The sequence below is a fragment of the Perca flavescens genome, chromosome 6, assembly GCF_004354835.1.
Source record: "Perca flavescens isolate YP-PL-M2 chromosome 6, PFLA_1.0, whole genome shotgun sequence".
NCBI lineage: Eukaryota > Metazoa > Chordata > Actinopteri > Perciformes > Percidae > Perca > Perca flavescens.
Genome location: NC_041336.1, coordinates 12,303,571 through 12,324,132, shown reverse-complemented (window position 1 = coordinate 12,324,132; position 20,562 = coordinate 12,303,571). Strand labels below are relative to the sequence as shown.

The window sequence follows — 20,562 nt, the reverse complement described above, 5'->3', positions numbered from 1 at the left end:
AATTTTATCTTATGATGTGTTATGTCTATCTTTTATTCTAAAGGGTCATTTTATGTCCACTTTTTTAAGAGAATTACAAGACATGGAGTGTACTAAGGTAAAACAGGGCAAGTTTATTAAATCATGTCTTATTTCTTAATGAAAGCCGTTAAGTTTGGTAGAAGTGCTGTCAAGTGACCTGCAGTCCCATGACTAGAAATCTGAGCAGGATGTAGGAGCAGTGCCACAGTTTTTAACTTGATGGAAAATATGTTAAATTCACAGGTCTTTGAAGCATCTTTGTTTCACAAAAGTGGGCATTATCAGTTTAAATCTTAAAACAAACTAATACTTTAGTTTAATGAGTAAATAAATGGTTTTCAGTGATACATCTGATAATCTTGTTAGATAAGATGATCACATTAGACACTACTAAACTCTTTTTCTGTTTCTATTTTCAGTTGTATAAAAGGCCATTGTTCCTATCATGCTTATGTTTTATTGCAGTAAAGATCACCGAATTAGACCACAATGAAATGTTTACGGCAAATAAAATCTCTATTTTCTTTTAACTGAAATAGAGTTGGCTGACGTATGCTGCATCAGAAAGATATATCAGTCAAATGAAAATACAGGCCATCAAAAGTGATTTAAAAAAAAAAATTTATTAATACTTTACCACAGCGTTCTTAAGTTACCTGGGACAAACACTCAAAATTTGGTTGTGCTTCTTTCCGACCAAGAAGTGTAACGTCAACAGCAGAGTCTCACATGTTGTTTTGTAACTTGTAACACTTCAACTTCAATTACATTTCAGTGTTTGAAATGTTACTGCACAAAGGGAAATAAGAGAAAAGGTCCAACTCCATTTGTGTAGCTCAGTGCAGGAACATACACCATTTGGCCAAACATATGGGGACACCTGAGAATTACACCCAAATGTGGTGGTTGCAGATTGCATTCTAAAACCATGGTCATTTATCTATTGCTATAACAGCCTTCACACTTCTGGGAACGCTTTCCACTAGATTTTGGAACCTGGTTGCAGGGATTTTGCCCATTCGGCCACAAGAGCATAAGAAAGGTCCAACACAGGCCTATATCACAGTCGGCATTCCAACTCATTCCAAATGTGTTGGATGGGGTGGATTTCAGAGCTCTGTGCAGGCCATTTTTTTTATGGATTTGACCTTGTGCATGGGGGATTTTGATAACTGGAGGGCCTAGCCCAAAACTACACAAGGGTATGTGAACAGGGGTGTCCATATAGTCTTGGCCATATACTGTTGCTCTTATCCCATTTTACTAATCTGGAACTAGTACATCTTGCACACGACCCTAGTTCTTACAACAGTTATATCTCTCTCTCTCTCTCTCTCTCTACTTGCATGTTTGCTGCAGCCCTACTGAATAGAAGATAGGGGGATTTGGCTTCTCCACGCCCCCTGTTGGAGGACAGAAGGCATGGCTCGCTTGTCGACCTGCTGACGCCTCATGCGGATGACACCTGCGTCCACCTGAGCTGCCACTCTCTTGCCATGCTGGTCGTCCAGCAACCGCAGACAGGCGCGCTGCAGCCCAGCCAGCTCACCCTCTGAGGACATTAGACATCGCCTCAGCACTGCACTGCCCTGAGAGACATACAGGAAATGCATTTAGCCTGGGTTGGTTTGTTTGAAACACCCAGCAGGCAACGAAAGGGGAGGTTGGTGTTAAACCACTGAGTGCTTTTTTAAATATATGGTGTGAACTTCTGTCAGCAGTGGAAGGATGAACCTTGTTTGTTAGCTGTTCTTCCCTGTATTAAGGTCAGTGTATGTTTTTGTCACTGCAGCCCTTACTGTAATGCTTTTTATAATGTGTATAGCGGTATAGAGAGACAAATGCCAGTTTTGGTTTGGTTTAGATTAGTCATGCAGATTGTTGTCTGCAGAGGTGCGAGTGCAAGCTAACATTTCCTTTTTCCTCAGAAAGTTTGTCAACTGACCATTTTCAAATTTTGGTACCACTCTCTAATACAGCATACTTTATAATGTATAACTTGTTATTTATTAGCTTTTACAAATACTTAATAAATAACTAAATACCACTTTATAAATCATTAATAAATCGTTTGTATAAGGTTGTAGGTTGCCAGGTTGTGAAAATTAAAGCTGCACTAATCAATATTTTTATATTCTCACTGGTCACATAGCTATATGTAATGTGAAAGATGTCGCTCGTGGTTACAGTCCAGAAAACAATTACGTTAAAAGAAGGACGTTAAAATATCCCGGTTTACACCAACCACTATGAAATTGTCCTGGTTAAACGCTTAAAATGCTGACAGCTAAACGGTGTAAAAGTGTGACTGTATTGTAGAGGAACAGCGGGACGTACAACAGTCTGCCGCTAAAGCTATGAGCTAAAAGACACAAACTAGCTAGCACTTGGTCACTACTGTTGTCGAAAAACCAACACAGACGTGAATAAAGGTTTACTTAAAACTGGTAAAACATGTGGTGCATTCAGAGTTATTGCAAAATACCCTTTGTTACCATCTTTTTTTGTCGTTTAACAGCAATTTTCTGGTGAAAGAAGTTATTGTTAAAAGTGATTTTTATCACATTTTTATAAATCATTTAAATTCCTCCCTTTTTTTTGTGCTGATCTGAAAATTGATCCGATTTGTGACTCATAACCGTGATCCGATCCAACTGTGAGTTTTGTGATCTGTTGCACCCCTATACAAAACCATTCCAAATAATCAAAGCAAAACAGGTTATTCAACTCATGTCAATTCTTGATGATTCATAAGATATAAAGGAATGAAGTAATGCACAAATCATGAATTTATTCATGCCTAAAATCAGCCTACACCTGATAACTCACATAAACTCACAATACACTACCTGCTCAACAACAAGTGGCAGACGGACACAGCACAGTTAGGAAGCTGGTGAACATAGTTGCCAAAAGAAAAAATGAATACTGCTTTAAAGTTTTAGTGTGTAACTTTTTGATATTAATGAACGTCCGTTACATTCAAGACCATTGCCAAATGAGTTGCTACAAAGTTGATTAAGACTATCAGCTCCACGCAACTCTCTCTGTATTTCTCAGTATGGCTATGTTTAGAAGATTGTGTCATCCGGGGACTTTCCTGCGCAGAGACTAAAGTGAAGATTATTACCTCTTCTGAAGAGTCCATCATGTTTTTTTAATTCTCTGTGTCCTCCTTGCATACTAGCAACTGCATGGAGGAGAGGGGGGGTGGGGGTGGGGCTCGTGCGCGATCACAGATTGCTGTATCATGTGGACAGGCCGACAGTGTTGTTGTCATAACTTAGAATTCCTCATGGGGGAGACAGAAACTACGCACTATAGCTTTAATAGGTTATTTATTAATGAATTTAGGTCAGGATGCTTAGCAGCTTCTTATACCAGAGAATAACTTGTCAAACTATTGGAGGGTTCCTCCTAATGAATTAAAGAGCTAAAGGATTAAAAGACAAGTTACTCTGGTGTATTCAATGGTTTATTACTGATCTATTGTATAAAACATAATTGATCTAATAAGAATTAATAAAGCCATTAGTTACAACTCAGAACCCTTTCATGAAGTATGAAAAAGAAGGCGGTAGCCAAATTTCTGTCCCCATCATTTATGAGTGTGTTTGCATATATATGGATAGATATTTTGGAAGCAGTAAACACCTGTATGAGATGAGCAGCCTCAGGTAACTGTGTCCCTGGGTGTCTGTGGTAAACCTGCACCAGAGGCCTGTTGAGCTTCTCTCTGGACAGTATGTCACCGCTGTACTCTGGACCCTGTAAACAGAATAACACGGGTAAAACATCATCTTGTAAACATTGTCTCTGAATCTCCAAAATATTCACTGAATCTGTTCCACATACACACTAACTAACCTGCGCTCTGTCGTGGCTGTGACGAATACAGTTAATTTCCCTCTGCTTGCGAAACATTGCCTGCCTGGTGGCTGCAGACATCAAAGTCAGGTTTTGCTACAGAAGACAGAATTCATTTTTTTTTTTTATTATTCTGAAAACAAAATGATGTCAGGGCATTTCTGCATTGCATTGCATTCAAAGAAGTTTAGCATGTTGTTGTATTTTTGTTCTACCTGCAGACTGATTGTCTCTGCAATTTTCTTCACCAGGCCATCATTGACGGTGCGGTGAACATCTTTCTGCCTGGTGATGGCACTGTTTAGCATCTGTCTGATCTTTTCCCTCAGTAGCCGTGACTGGTTGACTGTCAAAGTGGACGACTCTAAAACCTGTTTACATTCTGCACAGAGACAAATGGGATCTAAAGATTACTTGTTTCATGGTGGACAAGAACAGAGAGTTTTTAGAGAGACCATCCTAAAATCACCCTTACTGCATATCCTGAACTTTTTGTTTTGTAAGTGTAAGCAGGGACAATGTTAAAAGGTACTGTAGGTTAGTGATGATCAGTATGTATTCAATGTTCAAGACATATATATGTGTATATTATATATATATGTGTGTGTGTGTGTGTGTGTATATATATGTGTGTGTGTGTGTGTATATATATATATATATATATATATATATATATATATATATTTGGATGTGTGTAAAAATTACACTATTTCTTTTGTGTTGCTTTGTGTAGTTTCTCCCTGAGAGCTGCTTTTCCTGCTGCAACAGCATGTTTGCCTGCAGGGATTGATTGAGTTGAACTTTGTGTCCTGAGTGTACCTGGTGTAAAGGGGCTGATGGGGTCTGCTTTGTTGAAGGTCTGAGCAGCGCTGCCGTGTCCTCCAGCGGAGCCGCTGTGAGGCATCAGCTCCAGGACACGAGCCCGCTCACCGGCACAGTCCAGCAGCTGCCTGCTGCTCTGACCCAGGGCCTGGAAGACACGGAGGGGGACTGAAAAAGGACACATATATATCCCTAAAGCCCAAGGTAACCTCTTTAAATGTCTTGTCCAAAACCCAAGCAGGTTAAAGTCACAATCACGCGAGTCAAAAAACGGAAACCGTTGGACGTCTTTTCCTTTAAAGAATTACTCAAACGATTAATAAATTATCACAACAGATGTAAATTAATTTTCTTTCACTCGACTATAATTGATTAATCAACTAATCGTTTCCGCTCTAGTACATGAGCTGATGAGATCATTGTTGGATTCTGATTGTTCAACCTATAGACATCTAATAATTTACCTACATTTCGAACTGAAGAAGGGTTTGGCTACCAGGTAGAAAATTTATTCCAAGTTCCTTTGTTTCTTTTAAGTAATGTTCAACTTATATTTTCTCTGTTTATTGAACTGTTTTCTCATAAAGAGGGCTTTATTGAAAGACTTAATAACACTGTCATAATAGGTCTTGGCAAGTATGTATTAGAACTAATGCTATGTGATTTTACTATGAATTTGCATAATTTGATCTCTGTTCAAAATTAGAAATGGTGTGGTGGTTATTGGTGCGTGAAGGCTTTGGCAGTGCTGTTTTTTTTCCATCACTCATGCCAGTAAATCACATGAAAGGTGAAGTGGAAAAGTGTGTGTGTGTGTGTGTGTGTGTGTGTCAACTGATGACTGAAAACAGAACAGTAACGTTGTAAATCACCTGAAGCTGGGTCAGTGTGTTCCTCAGCGCTCCCTCCAGATCGTGTTTCAACTCGGCCAGCTCTCTTTTCTCACACAACAACAAGTAATCAGCTCCATCTCTCTCCTGCAACAGGGCAGACCTCTCTTTGACAAATTAAATTCACAATACAAAACTTAATGAATTCATCTGGTGTATCACTTACACCACATCTGGTGTTGGATTACTATTGAAGGGATTTAAAAAAGATTTCATAATAGCAGTACTTTGAGTAAGATACGTTTATTAATAATGTGTGAGGTGCATGGGATTTTAACATTTTATGAAAGTTTGAGAACCAAAATCCCCTAAACATTTCCTGTGCAGAAAATAAACAAAAAAGATAAGCTACATTTTATTGTTCCTTCTGTCCTTAGAGAAACATAAAAAAGTCCAAATCTAAAAAATGGTTGACGGCAAAAGTCCAAGCATGATTAACGAGAATTAAAGTGCATATGTCAGACAGCACAAGTACAACACCACTGCTGATCTTTGTGGAGAAACTCATTTTGGGGTTCCTTCTCCACAGGCCAGAGGTCAGAACGCAACAAAACAGCAGCCCTGAAGCGATAAATGATTCAATGTTTTCCTTGTGTATCGTCTGGTTATATGACTGCATTTATCACACTATGGCCCAAAGAACAAAGCCGAGTGTAGGGAAGATAAGAGCAAAGAGACGAGAGTAACTTACCGTCTCAGCAATGGCTGGCCTCCTGGTCCTCCCCTCCGAGCTCCTCCTGTTGACAGTCAGGTCAGTCCTGAGGCTGCGCAGCATCCTCTCCAGGTGACCCCTCTCCCTCTCCAGCTTGATACCCTCCTGGGTCACCCTTCCGGCCTGCCTGCGCAGCTGGCTCTCCACCTCCCGCACCCTCCGCATGTACTCACCGGCCACGGCAACGCTGGCCCCGGCACACTGCTCACGCAAGCTGGTAGGCGGGAACGGGGCCACAGATGTCCTCTGGGAGCCACTCTGGAACTTTAAGAATTAAGATTGTGTTTACAAAACGTATGACCAGCCTCTAAATGAGGATTAGTTATGGACTACACTGCCCAACAGTAAGTAGGCCTAGTTCAAATTAACCACCTCTAACAATGACTACAGTTAAGTGTTGCCTACATGTTAATGCATCCATAAAAAATAACCCAATAATGTTATATATTCTACAAAATACTTCAATACTCATATATAATGACTACTTTTACTTTTGACACTTAAGTAGATAAATAGACCTTTCTTTGTAAATGTAAATTTATACTGTGGTAAAAAAATGTATTTAAGTAGCCTAAATAATATGAATACTGCTCCATTGAAAACATCTCACCTCATCCTAAATTGTTAAAAACTTAGATCATGATTTTAAACTTGCATATGACAGATGCTTTTGGGGCTGTTTTTATTAATCGGTGTGATGAAGAATAATCTGCAAATTTGTACTTGTACTAGGCTACATGTTGTTCCTTGTGATTGTCAGATCAGTGAAGTGATCCCTGTCATCAGTTTTCAGGTTTAGCCTAAAGTCAGCAAATAGCCTAGGCCTATATCATATCTGTCGGCACTCTGCACGCCTGTGTTTTCTCACCATCGCTCCTGCTGTTTGGGGCCTCCACATCTTATTTTTGCAGATTAAGTCACGACTCTCTCCGCATTCCTCCCCTGTGATCTTCTCTTCGGTTGTTTCCGCTGTGCCGTCTGTGCTCTTTGGGGTGAAACCGGCGGCTGCGCTGCAGCTCTGGGGCCGGCTGCAAGTCCCGGACCGCCCGGCCCGAGTCTGCCGTACCAGGCGCTCCGCCCGCCGGATCGAGCGGACCGTCCCATCGCGCCAAGACTGCGGTCCGATGGTGAGAGAGCCGAGGGGCACCGACTGGACCTGCATTCTTTCACATGCACTTTCCTCCTAAAACAAAGAAACAATACTTAACATCAGCTGTTACCTCTCTGAAGACGATAACCCCCCCCTTAATAAGGCTATGTGTCCACTGTGAAGCATCCAGGGCGAAAACTTTGTTGAAGTAGCCTATGAGGTCCATAGCAACAGTTCCTCAAGTAACTAGAAACTCAAAGCTATTTGATTGGACAGTGAGAAGAACGCAGGGGGCACTGTCATTCAACACTGGCTTTTAAACAACTGCCCGTTCATGTTCCCGTAGACAATCGACAGAGTTGAAGTAGGCCTAAATCTACAGGTTGTATCGACATGAAATTCTCCCGGTTGAATCAGTAGCCTACAAAAGATTAACAACTAACTTTATGTTCATGTTAGGTGGCCTATCCACATCCATCCTTAAGTAAGAAATCTATACCATAGTAGCCTATACATGTACCTACATACTTTTACCAGAGAAGTAAAAGTCCTGCATTGAAAAGTCTTATTCATAGCTATGCTGTATATATTCATTACATTATACATTAACATGTTCAAGCAATATTTTACTCTATTAATACTTGATTTATCTTGAGAATTGAAATTATTTTCTAAACCCCAATACAAGACAACCTTCAGTTCATCAGAAAAATTCTAAATCACCAAATTTGGAGATACATTATTTTCACTGGACATGAAGGGTAGTATATGAAAAAGTGACTAAAGTTGTCAGACAAATGAGAGATGTTGTGGAGTAGAAGTAAAAAATGTGCATAAAAGGGAAATGCACAATTTCCTCAGTAATAACCTTAGTTATATTCAAATACTGAGCCTGTGTAGGCTACATAAAAACTTTGAGGGAGAAGTTAACTACTACTCCCAATGTGCATTTCGGCAAGAAACATCCAATCACAGAGCTTAGAATTCCGTTACACTGGATGTACCTAAAAAAAACATTGATATCATTCAGGCACTAGATGTCGCACTCCCTCTCCCCCCCAATCCGTTGCTTTCACGTCAAAATAAGTGCAGGATTTCTTAGAAACAAAGTTGAAATAATTAGAAGCGGTGGTCATAACATAAACCTTTATGATCTTATATGTATATTATCTTATATATGATATTATCAGAGAGAGTGTTGTGTTTCTATGGCAAGTGAAATGTAATATATCATTTAAAGAAAATGGGAATACAGAAAGTAGAAAAACACTTCTGGAACCAGCGCCATCACCAAACATGCATAATAGTTAATGAAATAACAGCATCTGTAGACGTAAGTACTTTGGATCAGAGTGTTTAATTCTCTTGAGATAAAAGAAAATATCTTCAGTAATAAAGACCCTGACTAACACAAGATGTGTAAACATTGAAAAATTATTGAGAATAGGTCAAAAATGAAACACATAAAAAAGCAGAAAATTAAAGCTGTTTAAAATATATTTGGTCCTAATTCTATTCCTGTCCACAAGTACAAAAAAATGAGAGTTCTGTACCGAGAAAGTGAAAACAAACAAAATAAAGACAGCAAAAAAGTTAAATTCAGATTTAAAGCAATTTCATACCAGCTCGTGTCCTAAAGGACATAAATGTTACTCAGACCCACTAACAATCATACCATTTAGAAATATTTCCATCAACAATCCCACTGCATTAAATGGAATCTAATCACTGCCTGACCATTAGACCCATTACATTAAAAACTAAAATACAGTAATCTGGAGATTTTTAAATCAAGTATTGAACATCCAGCTATAAGAAGCTAGACTTGACATCTCTTCTTCCCTGCACAAAAAGTGACTCTCTTAAGTCTGAAATTACTGATTCACTCCAGAGAGTTAAGTAGTAATTCTGGAATATTACCAAAACAAGGCAGGTCTGCAAATGCAAACCTAAAAAATTGTAGAGATAAATACTATAAATATAAGTGATGTACACCACGATAAATATGCTGAAGAGGCAAAAAGGTGATGCAGAAAGTGCTAAAGTAATCTTCGGTCTCTGTGCAGTTAGTTTGCATCTTGTCAGTACAGTAGTCCTCTGTCACAGTGTGTGTTTGATGGCGGTCAGATGTTCACGTTTGTTCTGCAGGTTCTGCTGCAGCTCTCTGAACAGATGGTCCCGCTCCTCAGCATCCAACAGGATTTGCTACATTAAAAAAAATATATATAAGACCTCAGTCACCATCATAAGTATTCATAATGAAGCTCAGATTGTCATACACTTAACATATTTTTGAAAATGTGCCTTTTCTGATAATTATTGGAGTGACTTTAGGCAATAATTCTGTGGAGAGAGATATTTAGGGCTGCAACTGATGATCTTTGTCATTATGGATTTCTTTATCGTTTTGTCCGACCAACAGTCCAAACCCCAAATAGATTAAGTTTACAGGGAAATCAAATAGAGAAACAGAAGTTCCTCACATTTGAGATGTTTGAATCCTTTATTTTTGCATTCTTGAAGTAATAGTTACAAATCAATTTTCTGTCGATCAACTCATCTTAAATTGCCTAATCCTTGCAGCTCTGAAGATATTACATATCATTTTACAAATTTTATGTATATCAAATGTATTTTATTACACATTTTAAAGTGCTCATATTATGCTTTTTGGCTCTCTCCCTTTCCTTTATTGGAATATATTTTTTTTTTATATATATATATATATATATATATATATATATATATATATATATATATATATATATATATATATATATATATATATATATGTGCATGTTATAGGTTTACAAAGTGAAAAAGCCCAAAGTCCACCCCAAAGGGCCTTACCATCTCCAACAGAAAACACTGTTCACCAACTGCTCCAAACAGCTCTACTGTAGTCCAGTTTACTTCAGAGACAAACGTGTGTCACTTTGTAACACGTTATAATGCTCGCCTAGCTGCTAGCGTGGACCGCCCTCATACTCTGCTTCTGACTGGCTAGTAGTCTTTACCTAGCTACTGCGCATGTGCGACTCCCAACAAAGATGGAACAGAAGTGAGATTTCTCACTCTGTAGCAAAAACAGAGAGCTCAGGGTGAAAAAGGAGCTGCAGCAATGTGCAGTACAACAAAAACATGGTGTTTTTTGAAAATTAACCATATAAACCTATTCTGATATAACCTCTAAATACAATTATGAATCTGAAAATGAGCATAATGAGCACTTTAAGAAACTTTTTTTTTTCTTTTGGGGGGCTTGGAAGGAGGAGAAATAAACATGAAGGACTGAGGGGTGGAATATATACTGTAATACTGTACATACATTTTGGTGTGTTACAATACTGCTATTTGCCATTTTCAATGAAGATAATGTGAGTTAGTTTTACACTCAGAGTTGATATGGCTCTGGGGTCTACAGTATACAAACACTGGTGTTTAACTAACGCGCAGGATGTGTTCCTTGTCGACATGCTCGCACTGAATATTGAGACTCAGACTGTAGATTCCTGCACTCACCTCTATGAGTTTGTCTCTCTTCTCCAGACTCTCTCTCAGTTTCCTTTCCTCTCTCTCTCGGTCCTCTCTGTTGTTCTGCCAGGCTCTCTCAGCCTCCTTCTTCTCCTTCTCTTTCGCCTTCAGCTCCTGCCGAGTTTCTCTGAGTTGATCTGTCAGAGAGGACACTGTCTGACCGTGACTCTCCTTCTGATTCTGGTGAAAAAGAAGAAATAAAAAGAAATAGGTTGAGTGGTGCTGTTTTTGTGTGCCAGTTAGCTTAACCTAGCATAAAGACTGGAAACAGGGGGAGAAACTGCTAGCCTGGCTCGGTCTAAGGTAACAACCTGCCTACCAGCACATGTAAAGCTTATTAACATTTCTTTGATCTGCACAAAAACCAAAGTGTAAATGTTATTTTTGTTCTACCTTTGTTTTATGTTGTACTTTATTCCAGCCGAGGGCCATCGCGCCATTATGACTGTATTGTATATTTAGTTTGCTACTCCATATTAGGGCAGCAACTAACTTCGCAATCCTACCTACAGCATCTTTAAGTTTAAAAAAAAAAAATGTTTAAAAGTGTTTTGTTTTCAAGAAGTTGCAGATGAAAAAGGGAAAGTAGTTCTCAACTCAGAACATGTAGGCAGCTTTTTGTTTTACAAATTTTCTCTTTAAACTTTCATATCCTCCCCTCATGCTAATATAGCATTCCATTTGTACTCTGAGGTTGAATTTTCCAAGGTCAAAGTCGGAAACACACCTCTTGAACTCATATTTCCGAGTTGGGAATTTGGACAACCTCTCACTACCCCGAGCTCAAAATCCATCATCAACAGTAGTGAAAGCTGTAGTAACATACAGTTTATTAGCACTTCTGTCTTATTTGTGTCTCACTAAATTAATCATATACATAGTACTGTTCACCTTCTATCTGTGGACTATGCTGTTACGTTGTTGATATGCACAAAAATCAGCGTAATGCGTAGTAAGCAACTGGTATTTCTAACAATGGCTGACCTGGCTAGAGCTAATCCCACAATGAAAATCCGACTTGTTAAATGGAACGCATTCAACTCGGGTGGGACATCATTCCCAGCTCCAGCTTCCAAGGTAAATGGAACACAGTATAATATCTCACCTGCACCATGTCCTGGTATTCCTGCAGGGATGTGGTGAGTTTGGTGACCTCCTTGCACAAGGTGGCACTGTTTCTCTCTCTGTCCCCTGCCAACCCCTGAAGAAAATGACATGTGAGTAACAGTTTCCCTCATTTAATAAAACCGAGAGAAGGAAAGCCCTGCAACTTTAAAAGGTGGAAGGCTTTCACTTATGTCACTCTATAGCTCTTTGAAAAGTGAGGGAGCCATGCCACTACCAGCAGAAGTACCAGCTTTGTGTACATATATTACCTGCACATCTTTCTTTTTTTTTGTGCATTTATTTTTATCGTTTTACCTGCACATCTTTCTGACCGCTCTCCAGCTCCTGGATCAGAGCCTCCTTCTCCTGCAGGACAGCAGCGAGGGCCCGGTCCCTCTGTCTCCACATCTCCCTCTCTTTCTCCACCTCCCTCAGCAGTCGCTCCTTCTCCTCCAGAGCCACTCGCAGGTCCTGGAGTGGGGACAAAACGCAGGTCTAAATAAAACCTCCAAGTGCATAGGACAAAGTACAACTGTACACAATGTGTTAAGAATGTGTGCGTTTGTGTGTACATTGATAATATCCTGGTTGCACTGCAGTACGGTGTTGAGTGTGTTGAGGTCCCTCTCTCGGCCTCTTCCAGCCTTCCTCAGTGCCTCGATCTCTTTCTCCATGCTCTTCTCCTTCTCACTCACTTCGGATCTCAAAGTCTGCAGGACAGCCTACAGATCACAATACATCTCATGTGAGTCTAATTTAAATATATCTGTAGAGCTAAAACAGTTGATGAACCAACAGAAAACATAGTGTATGTAGTATTTTGATAATCATTTCAAGGACCAGTGTGTAGGACCTATTGGCAGAAATGGAATATAATATTCATAATTATGTTTTCATTAGTGTATAGTCCCCTGAAAATGATCCACAGAGCTGGAGGAAATTGCTGACATGCTACTGCTAGACTCGTTAAACTTCCTGCAGGCCTGATATAAAAAAAACAAAAACAAATAACCATCATCACAAGGCCTGCTCTGCTAATACAAAAGCCCTTAGGGACAGGGACAGCATTGAGCGTGAGGACTATCAGAAAACCGTCTGCTCATGCCGATAACTGCTATGCTTCAGTGAGTGGGTAATGTGTGTCATCATAAGCAGACCCAACATTTAGCATGTCAATAATCAGGATGGAAAGGACAGGGTCAGCTCTAACCTTGTTGACAGATTGAGTTTCCTTCAGATTCTCAGTCAGCTTGTTGGCCAGCTCGGTCCCTGCTCCCTCCTCCACACACAGTCTTCGGATTAGACCCATACACTCCTGGAAGAGAGAAAACATCCCGTCTGCTTAGTGCAAAATAGCAAACACACTCATATAATAGGGAAAACATTTTAACTGCAGTTTTTACTCGGGTTTAAAGATTCATGGCTCATTAAAGTGCAGATTGTTGTAAGATTTCAGCATAAATCAATATAAGGAAGCATAATAACTCCAGCCAAGTGTGCATGTACTGTAGAGGAAGAGCCAAGCTGATATGCATGCAAATAAGAACCACTGCAAAGATCAGGCAGTGCATTCATAAATCTACAGCTTCATCAAACAGACAGCCACATTCATTATTTATGTACTCAACCTAAAACTCAAATCTGTAAAAATCACAAGACTCAGACTTGTTCATCTGAAGACAATTAAAACCAAACTCTTGAAAATGTCGCGGACAATTTTGTTCTGGCAATATAAGGATTTAAGGGACATGGGTCTCTCTTCTTTTTTTTTTTTTTAAGCATACATTTGCCATCAACTCATCAATGTTCACTGCATATAAACAGCTTATATTTGATGTAAGCATACTGTATTTTTTGTCAGCCAGATTCATGCCTGTTTGAAGAAAAAAACACATCTGGAGGGTTTGCAAATTTTAATAGTAGGCTATTTGTTAGACATTTAGAGAAATATGAAGTTACATGCAGCAACTGGTTAGCTCAGCTTAGCATAAAGACAGGGGAAAACAGCTAGTCTGGCTGTGTGCAAAGACAAAGCCAGACTAGCTGTTTCCCCCCTGTTCCAGTCTTTGTGCTAAAATAAACTAAGCTAAGCCAACAAGCGGCCGTGGCTTCACATTTAACGTGGTATTGCTCTTCTCATCCAACTCTTGTCACAATAAGCGGGTAAGTGTATTTCACAAATAAAATAAGTTCTTAGTGTGGCACGATATAGAACCAACAAGTGAAAGTGAAACATTTTGATTTACAGTTACTCATTGATAATCTTTATTCCATTTGAGCACCCTTTGTTAAGATAGTCTCTCTGGTCAGCTTCCTGATAGGACAGTCCTGTTTGCTTTAGCCATATATAGCTACCCCGTTCATCCAGTGACTGACTTGCGATCGGATGAGTGCAACAATCCAATAAAAGTCCTGCTGTAAATCATTTACCTAACAAGTTGCTAAAAATAAAAGCAGTCATGATCCAAGCTTAAGAAAACATACTTCAGTGTCACTGGCACAAAGTGAATGTAGCTTTGGCACTGCCGCTTTAAGGGCGTACAGTGACTTCAAAAGACAAACAACATTCCTGGGAGCTTTGAGCCAGAGCTCTAGCAGCAGAAGATCCCACTGCTGTGTGCATGACCAAGTCCTGTCTCCCCTCATCACCTCACTCACCTGGATCACAAGCTCCCGGCTGTGCAGGGAGTGACCAAGGCTCTGCAGCAGGGAGCTGCCACCCTCTTTCTGGAGCAACTGGAGGAAAGAGGAAAACAAAGGATGATTTCATTTTGACAGTCGACCTGTGTTAATAAAAAGATTTTGGAGTACGGCGGAGTAAAATATAATTTACAATCACAGTATCGCCTTGTGTTGTCCAACAAACCCAAATTCATTACATGTATTACAACGTAAGACCCAAAATAAGCAACAAATATTCTTATTTGACAACCTGAAACCATGATTCGATTTAAAATCACTTTGTTCAGTTCAGATCGACTATGTATTTTGTTCAAATGCACTTCAGCAAGTACAGCACTGATTCAGATGGTCTTCAGTTCAGTAGTACGTTTGCGCCATTTATAGTCCCAGCTGTCACATTTGGTTCAGTACAAACTATCCAATATAAGTACTTCACGTGGTTAAGGTTAATAGCTTAGCAGGCTATAATTTACAACAAAGTTGTTTATGTGGCTTTCACAGTCTTTTAAATGAGGTAGTAATGTATTGTGAATTACAGCTAAACTGACAAATCTGTTGATGAAAGATTTGTTTGTAGATGTACTGAACACTTCTAATGTTTAAACCTGCTGCTAATCCCACATATTTCACAGTAATTCTTAGTAATATTAAACTCTGTCGCAACAAGGGGCGTTGTGTTTAGATGATGAGCAGAGATCAGGTCATGTGAGCTCTTCAAAGTAACTGAGATGCTTTTTAACGATATCCTCCATCATAAGACTACTAAGCCCAGGGCAAAATCCACCGGTCGGGGAGGATTCCAGAGACACACGATGTGTGCGTGGTGTGTGTGTGTTTGTCTTTATCTACACCTGTAAACGAGGAAATGCAGACACACCCTTCAACAGACACAAAAAACACAGTACACCCACCCTCCATTCCTTTCATTACGCTGTATTTGTGCTCAGTCAACATTCAGAGTGGTTTCTGGAGCTGTCGGGACATTTGACTCAGGAGCTGCTCTGCGATTTTGCACTGTCTATTAAACGTGTTTTTCTTATGTAAAAGAAAAAAAGGTTAGGAGGCAATCATATCTTATGACAGCTGGTAAAAAAAACAAAAAACAACCGGGTACATTTTGTGTTACATCATAACTTCACTGACATCTTTATTTTATTTCCATTTATATTTCTGTATTTTTTGATTAGATTTTAATTAAATAGATTTTTACATTTATTGGTTTTTTTACCCTTATTTGTTTTTTAACCCCATAGTTCGTATATTTATAAAAAATACATTTTGGGAAACACACTTAAACGCTGTCTTGCCTTAGTTAGATGAGAAGATTGAAACAAAGAAAAATAAGACTAGAGCCCCCAGCTGGTTACCTTAGCTTAGCATAAAGACATTGGGCAGCTAGCCTGACTCTGGCTGAAAGTTTTAAAAAGAAATTTAAATAAAACATTAAAAAAAACAAAGCGTTATATGATAACTACGATCAGGAGGATTGATTACAGCATGCAAAACCTATTTCAAATGTACAGGAACCTGACTAAATGTTTTAAGACAGAATTGAAAAATTGTGCACCTTAATTAGTGAGCTTTAAAAAAAAAGGTAGACAGGTTTTGTTACCTTTGGACAGAGCAAGGCTAACTGCTGCCCGCCATTTCCAGCCTATATGCTAACTAGCTGGCAAGAATGCAAAACATAAATCAATAAAAAAAAAAAAAAATACTTTCCGAACATATAATTGTCTCGATTGGAGGGAGAGAGAGAGAGAGAGAGAGAGAGAGAGAGAGAGAGAGAGAGAAAAACTGAATACATACAGGGGCCCAGTCTTCTGATCCGTTGACTTCAGTTGTTTTGCTCCTCCCATGTTTCAGCTCGGCCTCCAGGGTCCTGATATGGGACACAGCTTGGTCCAGCTGGCCACGCAGGTGCCTGACCGCGTGGTGAACCTGGCCAGTTGTGCTCTAAGATTACATAAATGTTGTATTATTTCGTGAAAAACAAAATGTGTAGTTCTAATCTTGTTGGACTGCTGGACTGACCTCCGTTGCTCCCGGATTACCTATTGCAGCACACTGTGTCAATATTTACAGCACACACAGCGTCTGTTCAGAGTTCTTCTATTAATACATACAGTACATTTTAACGGCCTCCTTCGACAGTAATAAAAACACTCGCCTGTTGATGAAGAGGCATGAACTCATCCCTCAGCTCTGATAGGACATCCCCGTCCTCTTCGTCCGTTCCCTCCACTCCGTTCTCCACCCTCCCAAAGTTCAGCACCCTGTTCACTGAGGGTGACGCCATCTCTCCAACTTTTCCTGAGTACTTCCTGTCCAGTACTGGGATTCTACTCCCCGATGGCGAACTGACCGGCTTGCCTTCAATATTTCTCAGCTCCTTAAGCACAAAGTTGGCCGACTGAACACCTGGTGAGTCAAATGGGTCATTGCCATCAAGCGAGTCCAGAGACTGAATGGACTCAGTGCGGGAAGATGCTTGTAAGGAGAGAGTGGACCCCGCCAGTGAGGACGGGCCGGAACTGAAGGATGGCATCCTGTGCCAGTGGAGGGGCATGCTCTGGGATTTGTCCCGCGACAACGCCAACGGGGAGAATGGCTGGAAAGGCAAGCGGCGAGGAACCCCACAAACAGACTCATAATCCGAGTCGGATACCCGTAAAGAATCACAGCCTTCACATCCTTTGCCCTTTTTGCATCTTTTACCGGTTCTTATAAAATACGGGCACGTGTCCCACTTCTCAGACCAGCACTCGTACTCTGAGAGTGCCATGTTCTCTTTGAGCATCTCCCTGTAGCCGTCCTTCCCCATCTCTCCATCCTCCTCGCTGGTGCTGCCCCTGCTATGAAAGTCCCGCGGGTGTCTCTGGTGGTAGCTTTGGCGCACCCACTGTCTGATCTTGTCCCTCTCTTGCGTCAGCTTCTGAAGCCTCTCGGACGAAAGCACCCTCACCCTGGCTATCACCGTGTCAAACTTGAATACCCGCTCGAGGATGCACACGCATTTGCCGCACACAAACTCCCCCTGCCCGCTGCCTCGTGGGACAGGCCGCCCCAGTATGTGAGTCAACACGGAGAGCAGATCCAGCCCTTTGGACGGGGAGTTAAGGGACAACTGGGACTTGGAGAGAGACACAGAGGAACCCAAAGATAATGTGCTGCCTGTGAAGAGTAAAAGTAAGTTAACTTCCGATTCTGTAATAAAGACTTTTTTTTAAATGTCTATATGCTCCAGACTCACCCCAGGGACTGCTCTGCGAGGACCGAGACAGGCTTCCTCCTCTCAGAGACTCTGTCGGGGTCTGAGGCTGACCAGTCTTCTTATTTTGGACGCCAAACAGCCAGCGCCGTTGGTTTCCCTGGAGAGCTCCGCCACACATTCTGCACAAGTCATTTTTACCTCTGGAGGACATCGCAAACAGAGGGCTGATGCTTTCCCCTTTGATGTCCAATAGATGTTAGAAACTCTCTGTGAATGAAAGCAGAAACAAATTAAAATAAGGAGACATTTACAGCAATCTGGGAGTCAGGAACCCACAAGGGTTCACAAGATGACATTCTGAGCATGTGAGCGCCTTACAGAGCTGCTAACTTGGTATAGTTTTTTTTTTATTTTTTATTTTTTTATTCTCTTTAGGTGGGTTAGTTTTTGCCTCCCAAAAGATTCAATTTAACAATCTGATAAGTTAAAATCATTCTTAAATTTAACCAATCGTGGTTCATGATGTCCTCAATATTGTTATGGGGAGTTTTAACAACCCAAGGTTTCAGTCTTCATGTACACAAATGATATGCGGTATATTTTAAAAGCTCAATATCTTGTTATCAGTGGGGGGAGCGTCTGACAAAGCATTTACAATAAATCATAATCTCTTCATGTTTTGTCAAACCAAGAGTCCAAATCAAAATTAAGAAGTTGAAAAATATTTCATTCGCTTTTACACATAAAAAGCAGGTCAGGAAAAGTGTGATTGAACCATTTATATCTACCCAGTTTGACATACTGTATTTTTAGTGTCTCCCTAGTGCTTTGACTTAGGATTTTGTTTGACGTCTTTCATGCAGGGATGTTTTTGTTTTTTTTTGCTCCCAGCTGCTGGCTGTTTACAGTAGTTTCCACCAGGGAGGGACACGTCGACCTTGAGCCACGCGGACAGTGAATTCAGTCAGACTGTCGATGAATGAAAGTCTCTCTTCCACAGTCCCACCAGTCTCTCCTATAGTCTGGCATTGCCAGATCTATCTCCACCGCGCTGGAGTAGCCCAGTCTCTCCATGAACCTTTCCCCTACTTATAAATGAGACACCCTTCAATCCTTTTAACCAGGTAACACCATTTTGACGAATGAATTCAACATGAAAGTATTCTTTCTGCATTCGGAAACCGTGAATTAAACCCATAAAAACGACAAGTATCCACGACATTTGACTGTTTAAATACAACAATTAAAAAGGTGTTTTTTTTTTTTCTTCCGGGAAAGAACACAAAACAGCTTGCGACATGTTTCCAAAGGGAAACTCTTCATCATCCAGTGGAAAACAGTTCAACTATCGTGTATCGGATTCTATTTTTAACGACTGAACTGCAGCGATTCAACGTGAAAGTAAAACGTCAGAGTGTAAAAGTGGAGCAGCAGCGTTTCATAAATATAACTGGGAGCATTCAGTCACCGCCCTCAGTTTGCTTCAGTATAGTTTTAACGCTTCACAAAACACACAGTTAGCTTTAATATAAACCATGTTTTTAAAGTCTTACGTTTGAGTCCCCCGGGCTTCAGGCGCTGACACAAGTTTAAAGTCCGACACGCGATGGAGAAATCTTCACTGTCTCCCCATAAATGCGGCGAAGTCTCTCGCACATAAGTGTAAAGTGTAACGTTAAAGGTAAAGTTTCTGACATAAAAACCTCCACCTGGAGCTGAGCTGGAGCCGCGTTGCACCACAGCGGAGAAGCAGAGGAAGAGAGGTGGGTGTCACCTTGCCTGCGTCATCGGTCATACCTGTTTGAGCGCGAGCACACGGAGGAGGTGTGCAAACACTGACTGGGAGGAGGGACACAGTCAGTGGTGGAGTGGAGACCCGGATCACGTTCACACACCTCACTGCACAGCAGAATATTTAACTATTAACCGCTTCTTAGTGTAAAACAATAATTAACACATTAGTGGTAACACTGTGGCTGGGGAGTTATCGAGTGCCAAAACAAATGGGTAAATAAAAATGATAAAAATATAAAGAGAAATAAATACAATTAGAAATGTGGAAATACAAAGTGAAATAACAAATCATAATATAATAATTATAAGAATGTTCATATATTCACATGTATTTTTTTTATTTATGTACTTGTATATTTCTATATATTTTTTAAATATTTATTTATTTATTGCATATAAGTCCTTCTAGTATTTCTGTATATTTTAATTTTTTGTATGTATTTATTTGTATCCCTTTATTTGTTCTGTTCAAATAAAAAGGGTTCTTTTTCCTATTCCTTATAGTTATTCCTTGAATGGCCAAGCTGTCAAATATGTGGATACTTAAAAATAAATAACAATAGTCAGCAATCAAATGTTTTTGTTTATCAGAGTTATAATTTAGTTTACTATTATTTCGTAATTATGATAAATTTAAGCCCCATTCAGAATGGGTTTAAAATTCCATCGATGCCCTTTTGAATTATTTTTTTTCAGGTGAAGAGCTTCTTGCTCTTCTAATTTTTCTTTCTTTTCTTTATCAGCTCAAGTGTGTTAATCTGATACAACATGCTGACACCAACATATGGCTTTGGAACCATTATAACCACAAAGTCTTAAAGCCACCTGGAAC

General features: G+C 40.0%; 2 protein-coding genes across 4 annotated transcripts; both read right to left on the bottom strand.

Moving 5' to 3' along the window:
• Positions 1 to 93: 93 nt before the first annotated feature.
• tektl1 (tektin like 1) lies at positions 94 to 7,670 on the bottom strand. The gene is made up of 8 exons (XM_028580283.1): positions 7,181 to 7,670; positions 6,292 to 6,576; positions 5,583 to 5,687; positions 4,708 to 4,858; positions 4,104 to 4,270; positions 3,889 to 3,984; positions 3,676 to 3,789; positions 94 to 1,610 (listed from the first exon to the last, which is right to left on the bottom strand). Exons 1-8 carry the CDS (start codon positions 7,472 to 7,474, stop codon positions 1,383 to 1,385), a joined length of 1,440 nt encoding a protein of 479 aa, XP_028436084.1. The 5' UTR covers positions 7,475 to 7,670; the 3' UTR covers positions 94 to 1,382.
• A 1,070-nt stretch (positions 7,671 to 8,740) lies between these two features.
• Positions 8,741 to 19,816, bottom strand: si:ch73-95l15.5 (putative leucine-rich repeat-containing protein DDB_G0290503). 3 transcript variants are annotated; one of them, XM_028580417.1, is made up of 11 exons: positions 19,734 to 19,816; positions 17,976 to 18,203; positions 16,893 to 17,896; positions 16,532 to 16,678; positions 14,702 to 14,779; positions 13,254 to 13,358; positions 12,616 to 12,765; positions 12,359 to 12,514; positions 12,042 to 12,137; positions 10,925 to 11,116; positions 8,741 to 9,607 (listed from the first exon to the last, which is right to left on the bottom strand). In XM_028580417.1, exons 2-11 carry the CDS (start codon positions 18,145 to 18,147, stop codon positions 9,503 to 9,505), a joined length of 2,205 nt encoding a protein of 734 aa, XP_028436218.1. In that variant the 5' UTR covers positions 18,148 to 18,203; positions 19,734 to 19,816; the 3' UTR covers positions 8,741 to 9,502. The 3 variants fall into 3 exon arrangements, with proteins under 3 accessions (XP_028436218.1, XP_028436217.1, XP_028436216.1); XM_028580416.1 differs by lacking the exon at positions 19,734 to 19,816 and adding an exon at positions 19,646 to 19,730; XM_028580415.1 differs by lacking the exon at positions 19,734 to 19,816 and adding an exon at positions 19,490 to 19,724.
• Positions 19,817 to 20,562: the final 746 nt, after the last annotated feature.

Coding starts and splice junctions, on each gene's coding strand:
- tektl1 (XM_028580283.1), bottom strand. CDS start 7,474: ATGCAGGTCCAGTCGGTGCCCCTCGGCTCTCTCACCATCGGACCGCAG. Junction 4,271..4,707: donor CATCAGCCCCTTTACACCAG/GTACACTCAGGA, acceptor GTCTCTGTGCAG/AATGTAAACAGGTTTTAGAG. Junction 3,790..3,888: donor ACAGCCACGACAGAGCGCAG/GTTAGTTAGTGT, acceptor TTCTGTTTACAG/GGTCCAGAGTACAGCGGTGA.
- si:ch73-95l15.5 (XM_028580417.1), bottom strand. CDS start 18,147: ATGTCCTCCAGAGGTAAAAATGACTTGTGCAGAATGTGTGGCGGAGCT. Junction 11,117..12,041: donor AATACCAGGACATGGTGCAG/GTGAGATATTAT, acceptor CTTTTTCACCAG/AATCAGAAGGAGAGTCACGG. Junction 9,608..10,924: donor AGAGAGACAAACTCATAGAG/GTGAGTGCAGGA, acceptor TTTTTAATGTAG/CAAATCCTGTTGGATGCTGA.